At 39.4% G+C, this 22,096-nt stretch overlaps 2 protein-coding genes and 1 pseudogene across 4 annotated transcripts; 2 read left to right on the top strand and 1 right to left on the bottom strand.

Moving 5' to 3' along the window:
• Positions 1–411: 411 nt before the first annotated feature.
• LOC116258567 (uncharacterized) lies at positions 412–7,591 on the top strand. 2 transcript variants are annotated; one of them, XM_031635758.2, is made up of 6 exons: positions 412–816; positions 912–1,085; positions 1,171–1,332; positions 4,608–4,814; positions 6,881–6,981; positions 7,059–7,591. In XM_031635758.2, the coding sequence occupies exons 1-6, from the start codon at positions 750–752 to the stop codon at positions 7,551–7,553; spliced, it is 1,206 nt and encodes a 401-aa protein (XP_031491618.1). In that variant the 5' UTR covers positions 412–749; the 3' UTR covers positions 7,554–7,591. The 2 variants fall into 2 exon arrangements, with proteins under 2 accessions (XP_031491618.1, XP_031491619.1); XM_031635759.2 differs by having other exon boundaries at positions 423–816; positions 7,055–7,303.
• A 4,918-nt stretch (positions 7,592–12,509) lies between these two features.
• LOC116258376 (uncharacterized) lies at positions 12,510–15,874 on the bottom strand (annotated as a pseudogene).
• A 3,234-nt stretch (positions 15,875–19,108) lies between these two features.
• LOC116259009 (protein NUCLEAR FUSION DEFECTIVE 2) lies at positions 19,109–20,431 on the top strand. Of its 2 annotated transcripts, none has more exons than XM_031636590.2 (3): positions 19,109–19,492; positions 19,663–19,751; positions 19,840–20,431. In XM_031636590.2, exons 1-3 carry the CDS (start codon positions 19,394–19,396, stop codon positions 20,225–20,227), a joined length of 576 nt encoding a protein of 191 aa, XP_031492450.1. In that variant the 5' UTR covers positions 19,109–19,393; the 3' UTR covers positions 20,228–20,431. The 2 variants fall into 2 exon arrangements, with proteins under 2 accessions (XP_031492450.1, XP_031492449.1); XM_031636589.2 differs by having other exon boundaries at positions 19,112–19,492; positions 19,657–19,751.
• Positions 20,432–22,096: the final 1,665 nt, after the last annotated feature.

The following is a 22,096-nucleotide window of genomic DNA, read 5'->3' as shown; positions in this document are numbered from 1 at the left end:
TGTAAATGCCACACCCATATGAGGATCAATATAATAGCACCTATGTGAATCAAACTAATGGCTTGCGATCTATTACCAATTATATTGTGAGTGGGGGTTTTTTGGGGCGTATGTCCCACAGAGCCCATTCTCTAGAAGCTTAGTTTGGTGGATTTGAGTTCAGTTATATAAAACAATCCTAAAAAAAACTCAGGTTGTTGTTTCATAGGCAATTGAAAATTTGTTCACATATGCTCAGTGCCTCATCAAAGGGAATTTTTAGTCCACCTTAGATGTTAAATTCGATTTTATAAACCTCGAGCTTAGCGCCCATGCAAATCGACCAACGCTGCCGTTTCCATCAACCAATACCAGCTATGAGATGCTCTTCCAAGTGAGGCCCATGATGGGAACGGCTGATTCCTCTTCCCCAACACTTTGCACCAAGGGTCAGATCTCGAGCCGGCTTACACAGTCAAGGCTAGAGCCGTCTGTAGACGGCGGCGCACCCCACGCCGACGTTGTGCTCAACCGGAGGGCTTAGTGGGGGACCCCGCCGGTGCACCACCTGATCCTGTTTCGCGCCGTGCTATTCCGTACAGAGGTTGGCGGTTCTTCTATGATCCATTTTTGCTTTTTCTCCCGCTCCCAATCTGCTTAGTGGCCGCTCCTCGCTTTATTCCCCGGAAAGTGGGTGGAGGGGACTCCATCCTCACTCTTGCTTGCAGAGCAAGCTTCGTCATATCCGGAGCAGTTCCGTTTCAGGCGCCATGGTGACCGGACGTCCCGTCCCTCTGTGCATTCGTCTTCTTCTTCTCCTCCTCTGTTCTGCTTCAGGTAAGGCGTCGTCCTCTTCTTTCGGCTTTGCGTTCCTTTTCATGGTTTCGCTGGTTTCTGCTTTTGTTGCCACCATCATCGTCGTTTTCTTTCAGTTTTTTCTTCTTCTTCTGATCTCGTTCTGGAATCGGGGTACACCGTTGAGACTGTGTTCGACGGGCACGGGGCCCATGTCTCTCCCTTCTCCGTCATCCCTTACGCCGAGGGTCTGATCCTCCTCGACAACGTTCATAGCGCCTTCTACAGAGCCCCTCTCCCGATCTCCCTGAGTGAGCCCGAAGTCTCTCCTTCTTATTCTTTTTATTCTGGATGAAAATGGGTGTTGAGAAATTCTTTGATGTATTTGGAGCGCAGCAAGTGTGTTTAATCACATATCTGGAAGCGGAAACGGGTTTGTGGACGGGGATTTGGTGAAGGCAATGTTTAGTCGGCCTCGGAGCTTCACGGTGGATGATAATGGCAATATTTATGTTGCAGACAGGGCAAATTTCGCCATCAGGAAGATTAGCAAGTCAGGTGCTTGACATATCCAATCGATCGTTTTCTCTCTCGTTCTGTTTGTTTGAGAATGCTATTAGTTTTTTAAAGATTTATGTTTGGCGTTACTGAGAAACTGAAAATTGGTTGGTTTGGTTCTGAAATTTCTCCTCTGAGTGAACTTCCAGATCTTTGATAAATCAAGGTGTTGCAATTTTCCGGTGAAGAAAGAATTGTGAGCAAAATTAAGTTTTTCTTTTTGGAGAAAACATCGTGTCAGTCATTTGTTTTAAATATGTTCATGGTGTGGATAGCTCACGGGCAGTTATATTTTCCTCGGAGCAGTGTAAATCTGTGTTTTATGTTACATGGTTAGGTATGGAATACTTATAAAATAATTAAATACGGGGACATGGCTGTACACACACACACACAACACACACACACACACACACATATATATATATATATGCACATGTATAATAATATTTTAAGCAAATAACGGCATAAATACATTGTTTACATTTATAAGATGCATATTAGTGACAAAAAACGTATGAACTTATAAAATATACCAATACAAAAATTACCAAAAAAATACAAAAATTAAGTCTGTTGTGTCCAAGCAGTGTCCCGTACCAGTGCCACTATTCGCATTGACACTTGTGGTTCTACCTTTTAGAAGTGCCCGTGTTACATAGATGTAATTGTTTTCTAAAATATTTGCTTGGTTCTCCTTCCTTAGCAATTATTGATTCCACAAGTCGACAGACCATGGACTCAATAGCTTCCATATGTCCAGAACTGGCGCTCTTTGAAAGTTAAGGTTTCTCTTTAAGTTATGCACTTTGATATGATTTTAAGAAATGAACCTTGTTGGTCAGCTTCTAATGTGTGCGTGCTGCAGTTATGGCATCCTCACATTTTTGTGTACAAAAGGTTTGACTTTTTATGATAAAAAATGAGTATAGCAGAACTGCTATAGACCACTATGTGTATATGAAGAGGTTTGGTAAGAATAACTACATTATTTTATTGATTTTTGTTGATGATATTTTAATTATTGACAAACTGAGAAAGAAGTTAAACAAGTCTTTTTCGATGAAAGACTTGGGTCCTTCAAACCAGATCCTAGAAACAGAAATGCAAAGAATTGTGTATTAAAAAGGCACTTGTGAGGTCTATATTATTGTCACAGAAAACGTGTATGGGTATTATATGACGAGGAATTTCTTGGGTATAATAAGGTAAAGTTATATATCTCGGGAAAATCTTGGCAAATTTTTTAAAAATTTAAAACATTTAATAAATATTGAAAATTATAAAAAAAATAAAAAAAATCATAAAGAATACGAAAAAACGTGATTTTCATGTTTTTTATTTTCTGACGTTTGTTTAAAAAAGACGTGTTTTTTTCATTTTTTATACAACTGACTGTTTTTTGGCGTATTATACGCGTTTTTTTCGAATATGACATGTTTTCTGTGACAATGGTCTTTTTGCATGGGTCTATTGAATAATTACTTGATGTTAGCATTCAGGAATGAACTTAATTCTAAGAGTTGACTTGAGTGAAACAAAAAGAGAAGATGCAGAGGATCTCATATGCTTTGGCAGTCGGTAGCTTGAAATATGTCATAGTTTGTACAAGACCAACATAACATATGCAATTAGTCTTATTTGTAGATTCCTTGCAAATCTAGCATAATTCGCTTGGAGGTAGTGAAGTGGATCTTCATATAGTTTAGAGACTCTTGTAAGGTTCGTTTCTATTTTGGAGGCAATTTGCCTGCATTAGTTGGTTGTACCGATGCAAGCTTGCTTATCAAATCACTTTGGTGTTGTTTTTGCCTTTGGTGTTGAAATAGTGGGGAACTCTTTTATTGCTTTACTTTTCTCCTTCTACATAGTGGATTCGTTTTGGCCATGGTTTTCCCCCCTATTTGGGTTTTTTTTCACATTTAGTCTTGTTCCATCACTTGCTGTCATTTCCTTCCTTCATACATGAGGTTTTCCAATCTTTTAGGTTGCACAATTTGTCAGTGAGAAGTTGGATTCAATGATTTTGGGCATTCAAAATATTTTGGCCTTGTTTATTATCTTGTCGACTCATGTGAATGCCGTTGGAGATAATACCAGTTGAATTATTCAATCATAAACTGTGTTTGTTCACTTCATTCTGCACACACACACAGATATCTATATATATATATATATAATGTAAATATACAGAGAATTAAGTGGTGGTTGTTTGTAAGAAGGAACATTTTCCCTATGACATCAAGGTATCATAGCAAAGATAAGCTGTCAGTGAAGTCCATTCTGTAACTTGCTGTGAAACATTCAGTGGATTAGATGACGTTGAACAGAATAAATGAAGATATGAAGTCTGTGTATAAACATCTTTACCTATTCTTCTATGTATTAAATGTAAAAACTTCCCATCCTAAATGTGAAAATTTTACACTTGTTTGATAACCAATAGCCCCTTAAGTTCATGCACTACCTGCGTTACCTGCAATAGGCCTCATTTTTTCGGACTTAGTCTGCCAGACTTTCTGGACAAAGGCCTGAGGGTGGCCACCCATTTTATGTCAGGTGTGACGTCCAACATCTTCTACAAGGGACTAGTAGATCATACTGGACTATCATCATTCATTCTTGTGGGCTACCAATGCAACAATGGAGTGACAGATACAGCCTATATTTGGCATATGCCATATGGCTGATATGGGGCTTGTATCGCCTGACTCAGCCATGCATTAGATGATATATTGATAAAGAATATTTAAAATGTTTTCATTTTCTTTTTTAGTAAAAAAGTGATTTAAAAATAACTGACATGGGTGAAACTTGAAAGCATATTAGCTTGTATCTGATAGTACATCTCCAGAACCCATACTGATAAGATTGATACTGGATGACATGGAAACCCATGTTGTTCCCTATCTAGGCTTTGGGAACCTATTTCTTTATATTGATGCCTCCTAACGAAAATATGGCTACATTTTGTCCATAGCAACATAGCCACTTGGTTTTTTATCGGCAATGTCAGATAGGGACAGGCAATGTGCATTTCTAACTCCATTTTAGTAAATCCGTGTTGATGTTTCAATTTAAGAATAAACTTACCATGTTAGATATCATTGAGTGCTATGATAAAGCAGTGAATGTCTTATGTGAAACAGTGAGTTTTAAAATACATAAATAACATGTGAATGCGCAAGTAGGGGCATGTGCTTTTTTTGCTTCATTTATACAATCATAAAAAATAAACTTTCGTTAAAAATTTTCTGTTCATCATATCCTTTCAGGTGTAAGTACCATTGCTGGAGGATATGCAGGAAGGAGTGGAAAGAGTGGACATGCAGATGGGCCTAGTCAAAATGCAACCTTCTCTAACGATTTTGAGCTAATATTTGTTCGAAAAATATGTGCTTTGTTGATATCTGATAGAGCAAATGATCTAATTCGACAAATTAACTTGAGATCTGAAGATTGTCTGCATGATACCCATACAGGTACGTGCATGTTTATTGCATGAATCTTTGGAAGATATGTAGTCCATACGGCATGTCATTTTTCTGGTCGGTTGTGTCTTCAAGTAAAAAACATCTTCATGTCAATAAAATGATCTTATATTTTTATGTAAGTTGACATGTTACTGCCAAATTGAATTTCTGAGGGTCCACTTTGAGTTCAAAATGCAAGTTTTCATACATCATGCCAAGCATAGTGCATTTGCATCTTGTCATATTGATTGCACTTTTCCTTTCAATGCAAGGAAACCACACCCAGGACTTGAGACTTGGGTCTCTCACTCCCAGCTGCATAAACCCCTGGCTAGTACCCTTGCTCCCATGGCCTATGCATGCTTAGACTTGCACAGAGGAAAGACTATGGGATTTGAACCCTGATTGCTTTCTTGACAGCCGAAGCCATCTGCCGCGACCCCAGTCCCACTGGCCACTGGGGCTTGTGAAATCAGTTGCTCTTGCACTTGCACTTGCACTTCATTATTTACTGGCAGAAGTGAATACGGACAAGAACACCGTAGAAGTGTTTATGATAGTTTTTTTTTTTTTCAATGAATGTTTATGATAGTTGACAAGGAGAAGCAACATAGGTTGAAAGCTCACATAATTGTTTATTTTATGTTTCTATTTTTTTTCTTCTTTTAGTGCTCAAGCTTTTCTTATAGTTGTAGCACCCTTGTCATTCTGTGAAGCTTGAAACCGCTGGTCCCCTGACCTGCAATGGCGCCGCTGAGTTCTGTGCTAGTTGCAGCTGGAGTTAAGCTGTTGCAAATTTACCAAGGAGGGATCTCTCATGTTCTTTTCCTTTGTAAACCTAAAGCTGCTAACTTTTCAATACCAAGTCAACGATCATAACCTTTGGGATTTCCCAAGGGGAAAATCGTTTACCATAGAAGTGCAAACTTTTTGCTGCCCAGCCTTAAGGACCCACCTTATGTTTTGGCTTAAAGGTTAACCATTAAGCCAACTAGTTTAGTGCTAAAAATTAACCATACAAAAATGCCATTGCTGTTGATGAACATTCAGTTGAGTGAAACTAATGTAAAGATCTCTCTCTCCCCAGCTATGGCTTGTGGTGGTTGATCTTATCTGCACTGGTTGGTTGGTTTTCTTCTTGTCTAAAGAAAAGCGATAGGCTGATTGCGTTCTTCTAAAAACAGAAATAGGCATGTCAATGGCTGTGGGTCCTAAGCCTATTTATAATTTCTTCTTTGCATATTCCATGCTGTATATGAGTCTTGTGCCCGTTCTTTGTGTTTATAGTTGTGACAGAAATTGGATCTTAATGTCCCAAAGACATTCACCTGTGAAGAAGAAGAGAAGAGTAGAAAGGAAATTCTTCACAACGTAATGGCTGCCTCAAAAGTATCAGGCGTGCCCTGACTATAACTAATAGTATAAGATATCTCTATAGGACAATCCATGGGACCATGAAGTAACGCCACACAATAAATGAAAATTACAATATGCCATCGCTTACACAAGAGGATACAAAACTGACGCACAAACAAGTGTCACGAGTTTGGATCTCAATCTGGTCGGGTCCAAACCCATGGTAAAAATAAAGACGTCTTTTCAGAACTCCATCTGAGTCTTTGATATCATCAAGTATAGATCGCTAGCTCTGTATCCAATTCATCAAATAAAGGTTTTTTTTCTTCTCTTAACTGGGTTTTCCATGGATTTGTGATTTCTTCTACTTGCAGCAAAATACACTTAAATATTGGGTTTTATCAATTATAAATATATATAGCATACATAAAATATGTTTAGAAAATGCATATGTGCATGATATATTAATTATGATTTAATAATATATATATATATATGTGTGTGTGTGTATGTGTGTGTGTGTGTAGATAAGGTTTTTAAAATTGATGATCTGAGTTTTTCTTTTCCTTCTACAATTCACCTTACATGCCAAAAGAACATGAATTTTATGTCAATTTTTTATGTTTTTGGACTTATATATATATATATATATATAACATCTTCAACTTTTTGTGGCTTTAATTAACTGTGTCATTTTGTTGGGTTTTTTTTTCCTGCAGGGTTGGGAATGACATCAACAGCAATAATAATAGTTTCCTGCGTACTCTTCGTTCTCAGTTTTGGTGCTGGAGTTGTAGCTGGGCCGTTCATCACGCGCAACGTAAGTTTCACATTTTTTTTCCTTGTTTCATGCTTATGTTGCCAAATCCATTCATAATCTCTGCACAATGTAGACAGAAAGACGCCAATTTCAGCAAGATGAAGAAGCACTTCCAAATCAATCTGCGGAGACGCACATGGATGCTCTGCTCTGTCATCAAAAGCGGAGTTGCTAACTCTATCCTTTACATGCTGATGCAGCAATTAGCTAGGTTGTGTGTATCCCATCTGTTTCTAATGATAAAAGCTTGCATAGGAGAAAAACGGAGGTTCTATGTGGATGCCTGTGATGCAGCATCTGAGATTAAGGAGCCTCTGAAGGACTTGATTGACTTTGATGAAGGTATAGACAATTCATGTATTACTTCTTTGGAGTCATCTGCCAAGCATGCTAATGTTCTACCTTCTGCTAAAGGAAAGTTAGAGCAAATGATTGAAGCTAGTGTCTCAGGCTTTGAATCCCAAGTTGAAAATGTGCCCACTGCTGGTCCGTCAGGTAATAGGCTCTTAGTACATGGGACCCCTCTATGCTTGGTGAAAAGAATGCCCAAAGTTGACTCCGTAGTTATGTGAATGGTATGCTATTATTATGAATTAAGATATTTTGCTGATGCTGTCAGAAATTGTATTATGTGTATGTGTATGTCTTGATAGAGAGAGAGTGAGAGAGGGAGAGAGAAAAACGATGCTTTTACTGTTCAAATTCAAGGCTATACCGATGCTTGGTGAGGAGATAGTGTGACTTCATCTTAGTATTGTTCTCAGTCGTATATGATACAGAGTATGGCACCCATGAAAATCAAGCTATGAGCTAAGCTACTCTTTGGGGCAAATGATGCCCTTATTTAAGGACCTTAAAAGATACAAAACATGCAGTTCTCTTAATTGATGAGCGTGTTTTGCAGTTGAACTTCCAAATGTGCCTGCTGCATTAAAATTGGTGCCTGGATATATTTTTATGACGTGCCATAACTGCTATATTTGTTTGTTTCCTGGGTGGTACGTGTAAGTTGAAGCATGCCGCGATCTTACCACTTGGTACCATCACAGCTCTGGACCGTGAGAGTTGGCTCTTACTCAGGTAATGAACGCTCATGCAAACATCTTTCTATTTGTTCCTCTCATTTTTTAATTATATTTTCCTTTCTTTCTACCAGAACTTTCCCGGCAGAAAAAAGGGAACCAACCTTCTTAAAACTGTCATGAAGAAAACAGTTAGAAAATTAGCGCGTTAAACTTTCTTGGGTATCCACTTTCTACCATGATTAAGACAAAGGGGAAACAGATTAAAGAGAACAATTTGTCAAATGGGTAGCAAGAATACCTCAATAGATGCCACAAAATAAAAGAGTGAGCCTCCACCGAAAGTAGAGGACTTTTGGCCATGAAGCCAATTTAGTTCGTGGCGCTGAAACTCTTCATGCCATTACTGTTTCACGCATTATCTAATCCCTATAGAATCTTTAAATAGCCATTTACTGCTTCCCTGGCTCAAATAAATGGCCGCTGTTGACGACTCCGGATGAAAGGCTCTTATGAACAGGCGACCCCGTTTAAAGAGAAAGGAAATGGAAACTGTATTGGTGAAGCTCCATTGTTCTTACGCTCAATCAAGTTCCTAAATATCCATATCGATGCCGGCAAGGGGCCTCGTGATGCGGAGCAAAATTAACAACTCCGCGACGTTTGATCATCAGCATGGTCCTATTAGCAATAGTTTATGGTGATTTTAACAACATATTTAAAATTTTTAACCATTCAACAACATCCAACAATTAATCGACTTCAATTATCCTCGCCATCATTATTGCTGCCCCGAAGAAAGTTAAGGAACATCAAATTTATGTTCACAATGCCGGATATATATATATATATATATATATATAGATAGAGAGAGAGAGAGAGAGAGAATGTACCCGGTGCGTGAGGCATGCTCACGCTGAAAATAATAATGTGATGGACCCCAATTCCTTTGGATGCTGCGACCAATAAGGAGGACCAAGCTTTTTCTGTGTCTCTACGCATGCTTTCATTATTGCCTGCATGAAATCATGTCAGCCGATACACCTTCTTTCCGCCCGGCGTCCGTTACTGAGATGATATTAAGCCAATATATATATTGTTTTACAAAAATAAGGCACTAATTAAATGTTTATCAAATACTTTAGATTGCTTTTAGTTATTTCTTAACTAGATTAAGAAAAAATACATCACTTACTTATCAATTTGTATGGATCGGTGCTTTATGATTTGGCGAATCATAACGTACCGCGGCACTTATATACAAATAAACAAATAAAAATTTGGGGAGATATTAATGTACAAAACAAGAAAATTTTTGTGGCCTCGGGTACGCAACGGCCCACACCAGCCTATACCTGCCTCTGCTGCTTTAGCTATCATGGAAAAAATTAACAGACCTTGTAACATTAAAATTTTGATAGTAAAAAACAAAGTAATATTTTTCATAAAAATAGCTTGAATGGTGATACTAAATTAGTTTGTTAACAAAAAAGTTTAAGTGGTGTAATTTTGTCCACAACCTATGCCTGTTACCCTTCATATTGCTGCAAAAAAGAGGCTGATAAAGGTCCCCATTTATCCAAGTTTATATTATAAAAGAAAAAAAAAGAGGCTTAAATTATTATTTTATGATTGCCAAATTTATATCCTGTGAGCTAAAGCCTTCCATAGAGATATGCAGTCCAGTAAGCTCGACTTGTGGTACTAACTATAGCACCCTGCTGTTTAATCATATGGAACACAAATTTTATATATTTATATATATATATATATATATAAAGCTAGACAGTACCGTCCTATCGCTAGCACCGGATTCAACCGTTGTGGTAAGCAATAATGGAGAAACATAGGCAATGAGCCAATAATTTCCAAGACAGCCCCTCAATTTAAGACTGTACAATGAACCTAATTCTTAGGTGGAATCACGTGGGACCGGGTCCAGATCGGACTGGATTTTACTGGTCAAATCCAGATCATGTCCTTGTCTTTGGCATATTAGAGTACTCAGATTCCATTTTGGACCCTACCAGATCTTAGATCCACCAAAACATGCGATCCTTTTTCTTTTATTACTGTTATTTAATGGACCCGCTTGTTGGGTTCGGGTTTTCGTTTTGGTGATGTGCACCACATGGATCCAAGTTTTATATCCCATGAAGTTAGCGTCGGTATCAGTACTGTATCGGATGCATAACAGATCCAGCGTATGGGCTGGTATCATTCTAGGTTTCGTTTTTCGAATTAAAAAGAAGTTAAAATTTTAAATTGATTTGAAAAATAAATGGGAAGACTGTCTTAGATATCCGTGTCCCACATTAAAACAGTGACACACAAAACGCCCGATACATGTTATATATATATATTGTTAATCCATTTAAAATAATTTAATTTTTTTTAATTCAGAAAAAAACTGAAAATAGAGAGATGCAGGATCTTAGATACGAGAAAACCTATTAGGCTGCAATCCTGTTATTTATTTGTGGTTGAACAAGAAAAGTATTTCATCTTGTCATATTATCATATGAATGAGAGGTGAAGCTTTCAACTCGTCCCTCATCCCCTGAGGTACAGGATCTGCTTTTAATGTGTCGAGTGTCACCCCTACATGCTTAACTTGCATGGCAGTGACTTCATTTTTAAAGTTAATGCTTCCAGCATTTGAAACATACCAAGTATTAGGCCTATCATTTAGAACACTAAAGATAATTTCCAAACATTGGCTCTTCGTTTCCCCATAAATTCGCTTCAAAAGTGGCTCTTTTTAACCTGCTTGCTTTAATAAAGATAATTTTTATAGTAGTATTTGTTTTTCTTCTTTGTTTACTTTTAACAAAAGTGTCTTTTACCATGAACGTTTGTTTAATGAGTGTAGGCAAGGATCTAGAGATGCATATTGCATACCAATGCGCGCATGCACAAATCAGGCTTTTTCTTAGCTCACTTTTTCTTTTCTTTTTAAGTTTAAATCTTTTTTTGGCTTCAGGAGAGATTTGTTCATTGCTAGCGTTTCGAATGAGTCGGAGCATATTAAATTTTTTTGCCCATAGTTACTGCTACCATGGGGATTCTGTCAACCAAATATTACGGCCTCCCACTGGTTGATATATTAATAAATAGTATTTAAAAAAATTATTGTTAATTAGCTTTTAATTCACGTTGTAGTGCCTTTTGATATGAACGACGCAACAGAGGAAGGAATCTCTCCACGCTCCTTTGACCACCCCGGCCAATGGCTTGGGTGTCGTCGTCGTCGAGAATTGAAAGAAGGGGTCGGCGGGGATTCTTCAGTCTTTGCCACCGGTAATGTTGCCCGGATTGTAGGCTGGCACCAGTCCGGGGCCCAATCCAAGCGAGCTTGTAATTTTAAAAAATGATATTTTGATCTGTGCTAAAATTTAAAAACTTTAATTCGGCCCTCCTAGCTCCGCCCCTACCGTGGACTATTTGGTGGTGCAGGCGGCGGCTGGTGTTAGATTGAGGGAATGGAAGAATCCACCCTTCCCTTCTACCTCGGAATGCAAAGGGTTGAGCACCAACGTTCAAAGAGAGAATCTGCCCTTCCCCTTCCACCACCAACCACCAATTGCTAGATTCAAAAGGTTGATGCCAATCGTCTGTCAGCCCTTTTATCATGTCTGTGGCACCAACCCATTCGAACATACATAACTCACATACACACGTCCAAAGAGGCTAATATAAGCTGACATAAGCCAAATATGTATTGTTCATAATCGGCTTGTTTATGAAGAGACGCAAACGTAAGGGTCATTTTCTGCAAGCTCCGATCACAAACAAACAGGCTTTTGATAAGCCAAACATGGCGCTTCTCAGTTCTCCCTCTAAATGAATCCGAACGATGTGAGGCCCTGAGAGAGACGACAGCTCTGTGTGCAAATGTGATGCCGTGGCAACGGTCCGCCCAACAGAGGCCTCAACATCAAGGTGCATGGGCATGGGCAAGGTTAAATGAGCAAAGCCAGAAGCCCACAACCCGTAGCATCTTGAGAAAAGGACCTCCACTTTAGCAACTTGGGAGGACCCTCCACCCCACTTTAGCATCTCGGACAAAGCACACCAGTTGGAAACCATATGCGCCTTTTTCTCTTGCTATAAAGAGGAAAAGGTCAGAATTTTTTCCTGTAGGCGCCAAAAGTTATGGCGATTTCAGACTAACCATCTCACCGCCATTTTCGTTTTTAGGCAGCAAGAATCCTTTATATCTTCCTGACAGGAATCGTGTAGGAAAAATATGGTGGCTTTTGTTTTCTCAAGTGTTCTTATTGCCTCTCTTCCAACTTTTGGTTTCTGGTTCTTTAATTTTTCTCGCCAGAACTTTGCTGCCAATAGTTTTGCCATGTTGTGAACATCAGTTTCAATCTTGCACCCATATTAAAGAACGATCAGTATAGGCAAGAATGGTTACAGCCGATATGGACAACACCTGAGTATAAGGGTAGAAGTAGAACTACGTACACAGAGAGAGAGAGAGAGCAGTTGCACTTGAGAGGAGTATAAACTTACATAAGGCCACTACTCAAGATTCTCAGGGATACACATCAACAACCCCATGCTTTCTTACTGACAAAAAGGCAGAGCAGTAGGCTGAGATTCTACCATAACATACATACATTGCATCAAAATCTCCCTATTATCATGCCAAAGAAAAATACTTGATAGCAATAGAGAAGAGCAAGGGACCAACTATGAATTTTTGCAGTCCTGCTTTCAGAAACCGTGATTATAAGCCATGTAATGTGATCGGAACCTTATGTTGTGATAATCATACATAGGGTCCCCATAATCCACAGGCTTGATCTCCATAGTTTGTTGTCTCCCACCTTCTTCTTGCACCGCTCCAAACACAATCTCCTTGTTCGACTCACAGCTTGGTTCGTAGAAAGTCTGTGCCACAGATGAGTAATGGCGTAAAGGATGAATTCTTTCCTGATGGTAATGCTGCTGCTGCTGCTGCTGCTGCTGCTGCTGTTGCTGTTGCTGTTGCTGTTCGGGCTCCCAGTTGTTGTAATAAGGCCTTTCACGGCCGCTCCGAATATGATGAGTCTTCTCAATTTCCTTGAACATGAAAGGGTAGCTCTTCTTTGGAGTGGGTGCTCGTGTTTCAAGTGAAGGGGGCTCGTCACTCTCTGGTATTACAAAGCTCTCCTGTGCAGGCCAAGCACTAGCTCTTCGGTGCTGTTGTTGCTGATAGCTGTAGATGTTTGGTTCATTTTGGGGCTTCTTTCTAGATGTTGAAAAGAATCCGCCAATGATCTCTGCTATGGAGGAAAAAACTTCGACAAAGAATTTAAAAAATGAGCCCCACCCTGCATCCTGGTTCTCTGGTTCAACATCTACAGGGATCAAAGGTGGCCTCATTGATGACTTTAATGGAGATGTAGAAGAGAAAGTAACCTTTCCCATAGTATCAGAATCCTGCATTGCCCAAATGTAGTTGTTACACATAACCAATGATTGCCAGATAGCAAACTGACAATTTGTATAAAGAGACTAAACAAGTCTTCGCCCACTGGACAGAGCAAAGGCAAACTTGTCCTAGACACCAAGGATCAATGTAATGGATTTTGTAAGAGCATCAACAATGTGTTCTATTTTCTTAAACATGGTTTTAGAAGTGAATTAAAAGGAAGAATGACCCTAAGATTGACACTCCATAATATCTTAGTGTCAGCATGGCAGGATAAAATGGAGATAGGAAATCCAAAACCAGGCACTCACTTTCTGTGGTGAAACTATCGTTCCGACTCTTCTTTGTAGCAGAGCCAACATATAGCCGAAAAATCCAGCTCCAAGAAGCACAGCAATCCCTGCACCCGCTATTCGCAACTTCGATTATATTCAAGCTCCATTGAGGGCAAGCAATGGTAAATGAATCCAAACTATGAAGACAAGAAAAAAAACAAGGAACTACTGCAACTAAAGTGATTTGCAGATTGACAAATTACCTGATGAAAATTGATTTTCGTACTGATACGCACAGTCATCGACGTGAAGCTGGATCTCTCTAATTGCTTGTTTTCCACGATCAATGACAAGTAGAGAGCAACTACTTGGAATATATAGCACCTCAAAGTCATTTGAGAACTTCGCATCTTCGCTGGGGCCATCAACATGTCACCTCTGCTCCATTTTCCACCAGCTATGGTTGTAACTCCTACAGCAATTAAGAGTAGAATGACTCTACTGTAACTTGCGTACCATTTAAAAGGATACAAACAAGAGTATCACCATCTAACTAGATGGTATTTTTTCTGGTAATGTCTCCCAATCATTCAACAGAAATATGGAGTTTAGCTAGTCCTAACAGAATGGGAATGAGAGAAAACTAAAGAATTTAGCAAGAACATCTGTTTTGTTTTTTTCTTATCTTTCTTAGCAAAATGCCTTGAACTACAAGATCATATTAACCCATTTTCTTGTTTCACTTTCAACCCAAGTTTAATAGAAAGCTATGAGCAAAACTATCAATTCAGATCACCGCCTTTCCCATGCATTATAAGGTTAGTACCAGTGGATCTTCAGAAAAATAGACCGAGATCAAACACAGACAAAAGAAAAGAAAAAGAAAAACGTAGCATTAAGAACAATAACCAGAAAATCATCTTCTACATACTAAATACTAAAATAATTGATCACTAATAAGTGGAAAGGTCTACGATGGTGAATCATGGCGACGCGGACGGAAATTTTCAAAGATGACACACAAAGGAAATGATCACCCATTTCAACATCCATCCGAACTCTGAAAGCATTGTATTTCAAGTTCTAGGGTTTATAAAAGAAAGCACGGAAGCCTACCCGAATCACTGATCTTCCTTATGGCCATGTTCATGCTGTCAGCAACATAAATATTTCCCTTATCATCCACAGTGAATGACTTCGGATGGTTCATTCTTGCTTCTCGTGCCTTGCCATCCACATGCCCAGAATACCCTTCTGTTGAACCAGCCACCAACCTTGCCCTGCTATCTGCATTTCTCCCACAGAAGGAACAACAGACGAATGAGGCCATGAAACCCCAGATTCAGTTAGAATAAAGAGGAAGAACAAGTAGAAATCTAACATACATCTAGACAAAGGCATGGAGATCTTGTACAGGTTGCTGTTAAGCGAGTCCAGAACCAGAAGCTCTCCATTCTGGGAGAGCTGAACTGAGTATGGTTCAATTCCAAGCTTGCTCCCATCAAAGACGGTTTCAACAGTGTAACCACTCTCAAATTGCATCATGGGTCTTCCTGAAATAGCTGCCAAAGTATAGGAAAAATCCATTCTTTAGGCACAAGAAGAAGAAAATTGCAAACTTCAGACGGTGGCGCCCTGTTAGCAGCAAAAAAACGAAAGTTTTTCCCACTTACCAGTCTTTGTAGTGGCAGATAATGATTTCGAATACTTTAACAGGGCAGAGAATGCATTGGAGAGGAAGCTAGCAACAAAACCTGCAACAAAAAAATGGAACCTTTACAATGCCAGAAAGAACAAGAAGAAAAAGAGACAATAAATTGATGGAAGCCTCTTATTCGGACCTGGAGGAGCAGCTGAAACTGTGGAGGCAGTGCCTATGAAGAGGACGATGAGGAAAATAAGAAGCGGGTCTCCTTTTCTTCTCATTTTTGTGAAATGGGTTCACCTTCCTTCGACCAAAAAACCCAACCAGAGAAATGTATTTCAATTCATTAGCAGATCTTGCACTTGCAGCCCGATATTGAAACCCCCAAAACAGGAAACATCCTGCTATTGCCGCTGCTCCTGCTGCGTCCTTCTTCTTCTCTCCTTGAAGAGGGATGTGAAAGTGGAAGAGACAAAATGGGCACTGACACAGCCAGTGGGGGACTATAGTAAAAAAGTGAAAGAAAACGCAGAAGAAGCGCTGGGGTACTTTAAGAAGGAATCCTAGCTTGTGGTTTTGTGGTTAACGGTGAAACTTCATTAATGTGGCTACTAATGCGGGCTTGCAGACATGCACCATTTCTGTCAAACTTCGTTTCTCGGGTTGTAAAACGTATTTTAACGTAAGCGAGGAGACAATCGACAGAAAAGAAATCAAAGAAAATAAAAGAAATTTCCTGCTGTTTCACACTTCTCAAGATACGTGTCTGCTCCTTTTGACCCATTGTGAATTGTGAAATCTCTTTTTCTCCTTTTAGTTTGTTTTGTGGCGTATGGGAAGAGGTTCTGCTTTTTCCATTGTGTGCTCCTTTCCTATCATCGGTTGCAGTGGACATATAAGGGATGGGAGGAAGAGATTTTGTTTTATAAACTTCCGTCAACAGCATCAGGGCGATTGTTCGCGTTATAGATGTGCAGCACATATTCCCCATCTCCTTTTCAAGACATTAACCTTTTCTATGTACAAAAGTAATATCAGTGAGTCATGTCCGCCATTAGCATTTGGCTTTGAACTTTACATGTTCTAATGGGGACACAAAATTGCATCATTTTGTGGGTGCTGTTTTGCTTTGTTCACTGGTGCTATGTGTCGGCCTATAACTATGGTTACCTATCAGCTCCTTGTCACCTTAATCCTCATCTCTATGAAGTGTTAAAAATCATTTATAAATAATTTTAAACTAGTTTTCAAAAGTATACAAAGATAATATCTGCATTATATGATACATATAATATAAGAAAGAGGAGACTCATTTTACTGGTTTGAGACATAGAGTGTGTGTATTTATCATTTGTAGTTTAAGGAGTAGCGCTGATTGAACTTTTACAGTTTTACTGACCTAACCAACTACAGTATGCTCCTCAAACTTTTTATGAAAGGTGTGGACAGACACATTTGATATATATGTGTAGTAGTGTCTCTGTTTGTGTCTATAAGTGTGTGTGCCCACAATATTATTTAATGTGGGACCAGAACTGCCCCAGCTTATATCATAATAATACTTCAAGAAATTCATTTTTTTAGGAGTGCATTTTATTTATAGTTGTACAAACATATATCTTTTCAATAAGAGTCACAAATCATCGAGAGGGCGACTAAAAAGGCTAGCTAAAACTATCAGGTATATAATTTAACAGTATAATAATAGTAAATAAAACAAAAAAGAAACCAAAAACGTCAGATTAGATGTTTAATCACAACCACAAGGCCTCATGTTACTTTTTCTTCCATTCTTATATATTTGTGAGTAATTGTTCCAAGCAGGAGGAGTAGGCCCTCCTGTCTGAACATCACACATCTGCCCTCTGTTAGGAAAGGCATTCTGGGTCCCAAAATCCATCATGCCCTTTTTAATTGCACCAGTAAGAACTTCCCAAGTTGTACAAGAGAATTGATGATCATATGAAAAGCAAAAGGAGAAAAAAATTAGGGTATTGTAACTATCACATTTACTTCTATCTGAATTCCTACAATAACTGATCTTCAGCTTTTTTTGTCATGGAAAAGGTGCGCCCTTTAATGCCTACCACATTCCATTGCTTGGGAATTTTCAAATTCCAGATGCTTCTTACGAAAAGCCAAATTCTATGATGCTCAGAATTCCAATGTCCATTTCCTATGAGAGGTATTATCATTATTTTCACAAAAGAAATGGGTAGTTCAGTAATTTTAAAATGTTTTTTTTTCATTTTTACCTCTATAAGAATTGGGTCTTTTTTTTTCTAAGGTTTGGCCCATTTTTGTACCAGAACACTCTCTATATTAAGTCATATGGGTAAGTGTACGGGAGTAGGGGTACGTGGAGTTCTAGTAAGAACTCAGAGTGCGTTTGATCCCCACGGTTCTCAGTTCCGAGGGAATTTCAAATCTGTGAATAATTGAAATCCGTAGTCGTATCAAACTATGGATTCATACAACTATAGACTTCAGCTTTTACCCCTAATGTGAATTTCAAACCCACACATTAGACCCCGTTTGATGCACAAGAATTTCACTTTGCATTGAAGAAAACTGCAAATTTTTGTATGTTTTTTCGTTTTCAAATCAAACACAAACACAAGAAGAATTACCATGGACTATTAGATGGAACAAGATGATTTTACCCTGTAAAAACAGTCAGACCTTCTATGGTCCAACTTTTTACCATGGATTTTTTCTTAAACACTGCAATTTTCACCTTGACATTAAACGGGGCCTTAATGTAAAAAGTATAGATTCAAAATCAGATTGAGAACCGCAGATTCGAAATCTGCAGTGATATCACTATGGATCTGAAATCTGTGGTAATCAAACCCAACCTCAACGAGATGAACCTGGATCAAGAATATATGTGTCGAACATTGGGTTGATATAGAATAGATAAGTAATTCGAAATCTGATTTGATTTAACAAATATAAATCTAATCTGGTTGTCATTTGGTCCTTTGTTTCATCAGTGGGACAAATCCAAAGAAGCACGTCAGACTGGTATCTAAAGTTGGAACACATCCAACGCATTTCTGTATGCTTCACGGCGGCCCTTGCCCTCAAGGGTCCTTCTCTCTTCTTTTTTCCTTTACCTGATCGATCCATATGGTCTAAGCAAGTAAAATATGACAAAAGCAATTGAACAAACAAATATGTCGAAAAAAAATAAAACAATTATAGATTATGAATGGTGCCCTTAGGATTTGACAATTAAACTCTTAGTTATAATCATCCCATGCGTTCTGAAACAAGAACATGGTGTTTTCGAAGATACAATGTTCTTCAAACACATGGTTCCGTACTACAAACACATGGTAAGTTCAGGTCCTTCAAAATTTATTTATCAAGATCAAAGCCTTTGGTCCGCCGGTTTAAGGTGACTTTTTTCTAAAACAAGTAATTGGACCAAATCGGGGGAACTAAAAAAGGGTGAGAAAACATAGATATTACATTGTAAAAGGGGATAAAATATCTGGGAAAACAATGTTTCAATTAATTGATCGCATCTTGTACCGAGGAGAACAAGTTCCACCTAGAAAATGCATCCCAGACAGAACTCTCCAGGTAAAACTCATGTTTTCCTGACCAAAAACATGAAGAAGGGCCTGACAGTAAGAACAAGCAGAGAACAATCTCTTTCATTTTTGTTGCAACAAACATTGGCCTTGGATAACATCAGGAAATTTTTTCTCGAGAAATAAATAATGCTAATCCCATACGAGAGTACGAAGTTCCAAGCGACGCGCACGAATTCTCTTCCAATTGTTTCCGAATCAAACAGTGCCCCCGCAGTTCCTTCCGAGCGAAGGAACGAAACACTTTTTTTCATCGTACGAAAGATTCTCTCCCCACATTCCCTCTCTCCGTCTCTCTCACACATCAGAACAGCAGAAAAATCGGTGCATGAAGCAGTGGGGAGCAGAAGGAGGAGGTGGAAAGTCGTTATTTCTCTCCGGTGAGAAAGAGGAGCCCAGAGATTTCTCCGGTGAGAAAGTGAAGCCCACATAGAGACAGAGAAATGGCGGGTGGTAGCCAAGGATCGTTGCTTTTCCACTGCCGCTTCTTCTTACTCACGATACTCGTCTCCTCTGCTCGTCCTTTGTCTCCTCTTCAACTGGTAAGAAGCCCCTGTCCCTCTGCGTGCCCTTCCTCTCACTCCGCATTAAGCCAAGAGGGGAGAGGGAAGGTGGGGTTGTTCTGTTACTTGTGCTGTCTCCAATACCTAAACCCCTAAACCCGACCCTGAAAAACTCTCTCTCTCTCTGTCTCTGTTCTTGTTAGATGCAGGTTGAAGCCGATACCACGTCCTCTGGGGAGAAGGCGACTGCCCGATCTCCTTTCTCCATTGCTCTCGAGAACCTTCAGAAGCAAATCGGGTAAGAGGCTTTTCTCAACTGTGAATGCCTCGATGACTGTATTTGTTGATTAAAAAATTGAATATATGATTTGATTGCGAGGGAGAAGATATGAGTTCAAGGACGTGGGGATCCTTCGCCGGGCGATGACCCATCCTTCCTTCTCCGAGGAGAACCATAGGGCCCTCGGCGTCGCCGGTGTCTACCTCATCCAATCAGCTGTCGCCGTCCGCTACCTCTCGAATGACCCGGAGATCAGCGGCTCAGACCTCAGCTCCAAGGTCGTGAAGATGTCCGACGGCTCCGCCTGCGCCAGGGATGCTCTCGCCTTGGGTTTGGAGAAGGTGGTCCGAGTTGCTCCCAAGACCAACGCCACCTCCGCCGTCTGCGGTGCTTACCGGGCACTCTACGGCGCCATCGCCCTCGACTCGGGCACCGTCGACTCGGCCGTCTCGGTCTTCTGGAACAACCATGGTGGCTTTGTCTCTGCCATCTAGTCTCTCTCACCTTGTACCTACTCAACCTTCAGCTTCTGAAAGCATTCTCGATGTCGTTGCATGAATGCCTGGTGTGTATCTCCCTGTGTCTCTCTGTTAGGGGCTTCTGACGCCTTTCTATGTGATCTTAGATGAATGCTGTTAAACTGTTACTTTTATCTGATCATAGTGACATATTATAATATTAGTTTCAGCTAAACAGAATACTATTTAGTGGGGAAAACTGTCTCTGAATCCTGAAACTCATATCCGTATTTCTCATCACATGGAAAAGGAACACATTTTATTCGTTCGTTTTTTAGTTATTTTAATGTGGTAGTTTACTAAGTTTATTTTCTCGTGTTCTGTTTAAATTTAACGCTGTAGGTTCCTAAGGTCAAAAAGTGTGATTCTCAATCAACAGTATATGTGGCAGATTGTTAAAGAACATGAGTGATACATCTGGCTATTGTTTATCGTTATCATGTGATGTGGTTTAGCAGATTGGCCAAACTGTCTTCAATTGTCATGTAAAGCTGGAGTATCTGATAAGATCCTTCCTGGATTTGGCCATAATTAGTTTCTAATATTGCCAACCATTTCAGCATGTAAAATGATATTTGCAGGCCTAACCTATACGTTCTGTCATTCTGAGTCCCTTTCATTTTTCACTTGTTAATAACTAAGGAATGAATGGTGCAACATGTATACGAGCATCCTGCATGTGTATTATCAAGGAAAGACCGATATTCAACATCGGTCATATGCAAATCTGCTGCATGGTTTGAGTGAACTTGGAAATACAGATCCCCAGTCTCACCTTTATTCAAAATTGTACAAAGCAATCTCAAGTCTCAACTGTGTTATCCGCTATTCAGAAATCTTCAAATCAAAACGGGTCCTTAATTCTGGTCATATCTGCTCTTATCTTTAACGTACCTTGTCTCTCAAGAGACTTTAACTGATGGAGGACTTGAATCAAATACCAATCTATTCCTGAACTGCCAAACTGGCCAAATTACAAATTGGAATATTGTTATCCCAACATGTTGAATCTGTTTCTTGTGATAACGTCTTCTTCCAGCTGGAAATGAAGAGGTGAGTATCATCACTGACCTGAATTTTCTTGTTGTTTAAAGAGTGGTTTCTCTGCTATCAAAAAACATAATTTCAATGTCTCTGTACTTGGAAGCTGAACTTGTTCATAAGACCAGGCACATCGATTTTCTAAGTACGTTATTAGAGCATTTAAACTCAATGTGCCTAACTTCATGAAACAGTAACCTCTGAGACTTGATTAGAAGACAAGAGACTAGTGGTTTATTCCTCACGTATATCCAGCAATGCTTCAATCATTTAGCCAGAACCTAGAACCCATTCCACCATTGAACTGATGCATCTATGTTAGTCATAACAGATTAATTTCCAGATCTCTTGCAGCATAAAATGAAAATGTTAATCTCCCTGTATCTGAGATTGATTATGCTGATTAGCGATGCAGTCGACTTCATCGGAAAACCCCAAATTGAAGTCTGGTGACCTTGTTTTATGAACATTCTTTCTGCTAGTGTGTCTGTTTTTCACATCCGGGAGTACAGGTGATCTCTTCTCAAGTTTGTTTTTGCTGCCTCTTCTCTTTTTCTTGTGAGTGCTAGGAGGACACACCGGCGCGCATTGGGTATCGAACTCTTGGTCTTCTTCAGTGAAGGTATGGATATAGCTATCCTAATGATGTAAAGATGCCCTACTAGCTAGTTTGAAAGGACTAAAGGTCCGCCAAAGCGCCTCCCCACTCTAGAACTGCTTTGGGACCTGGGTGGGAAACATTACTCCTCTAAACTAGAATACAGTGCATTCACTGTTCGCGACCACGAGATGTACTGATGACAA

Source organism: Nymphaea colorata, chromosome 8, assembly GCF_008831285.2.
Source record: "Nymphaea colorata isolate Beijing-Zhang1983 chromosome 8, ASM883128v2, whole genome shotgun sequence".
In the NCBI taxonomy this organism is placed as follows: Eukaryota; Viridiplantae; Streptophyta; class Magnoliopsida; order Nymphaeales; family Nymphaeaceae; genus Nymphaea; species Nymphaea colorata.
Note: the sequence above shows the minus strand (reverse complement) of the source record. Positions and strands in the feature narration are given on the sequence as shown.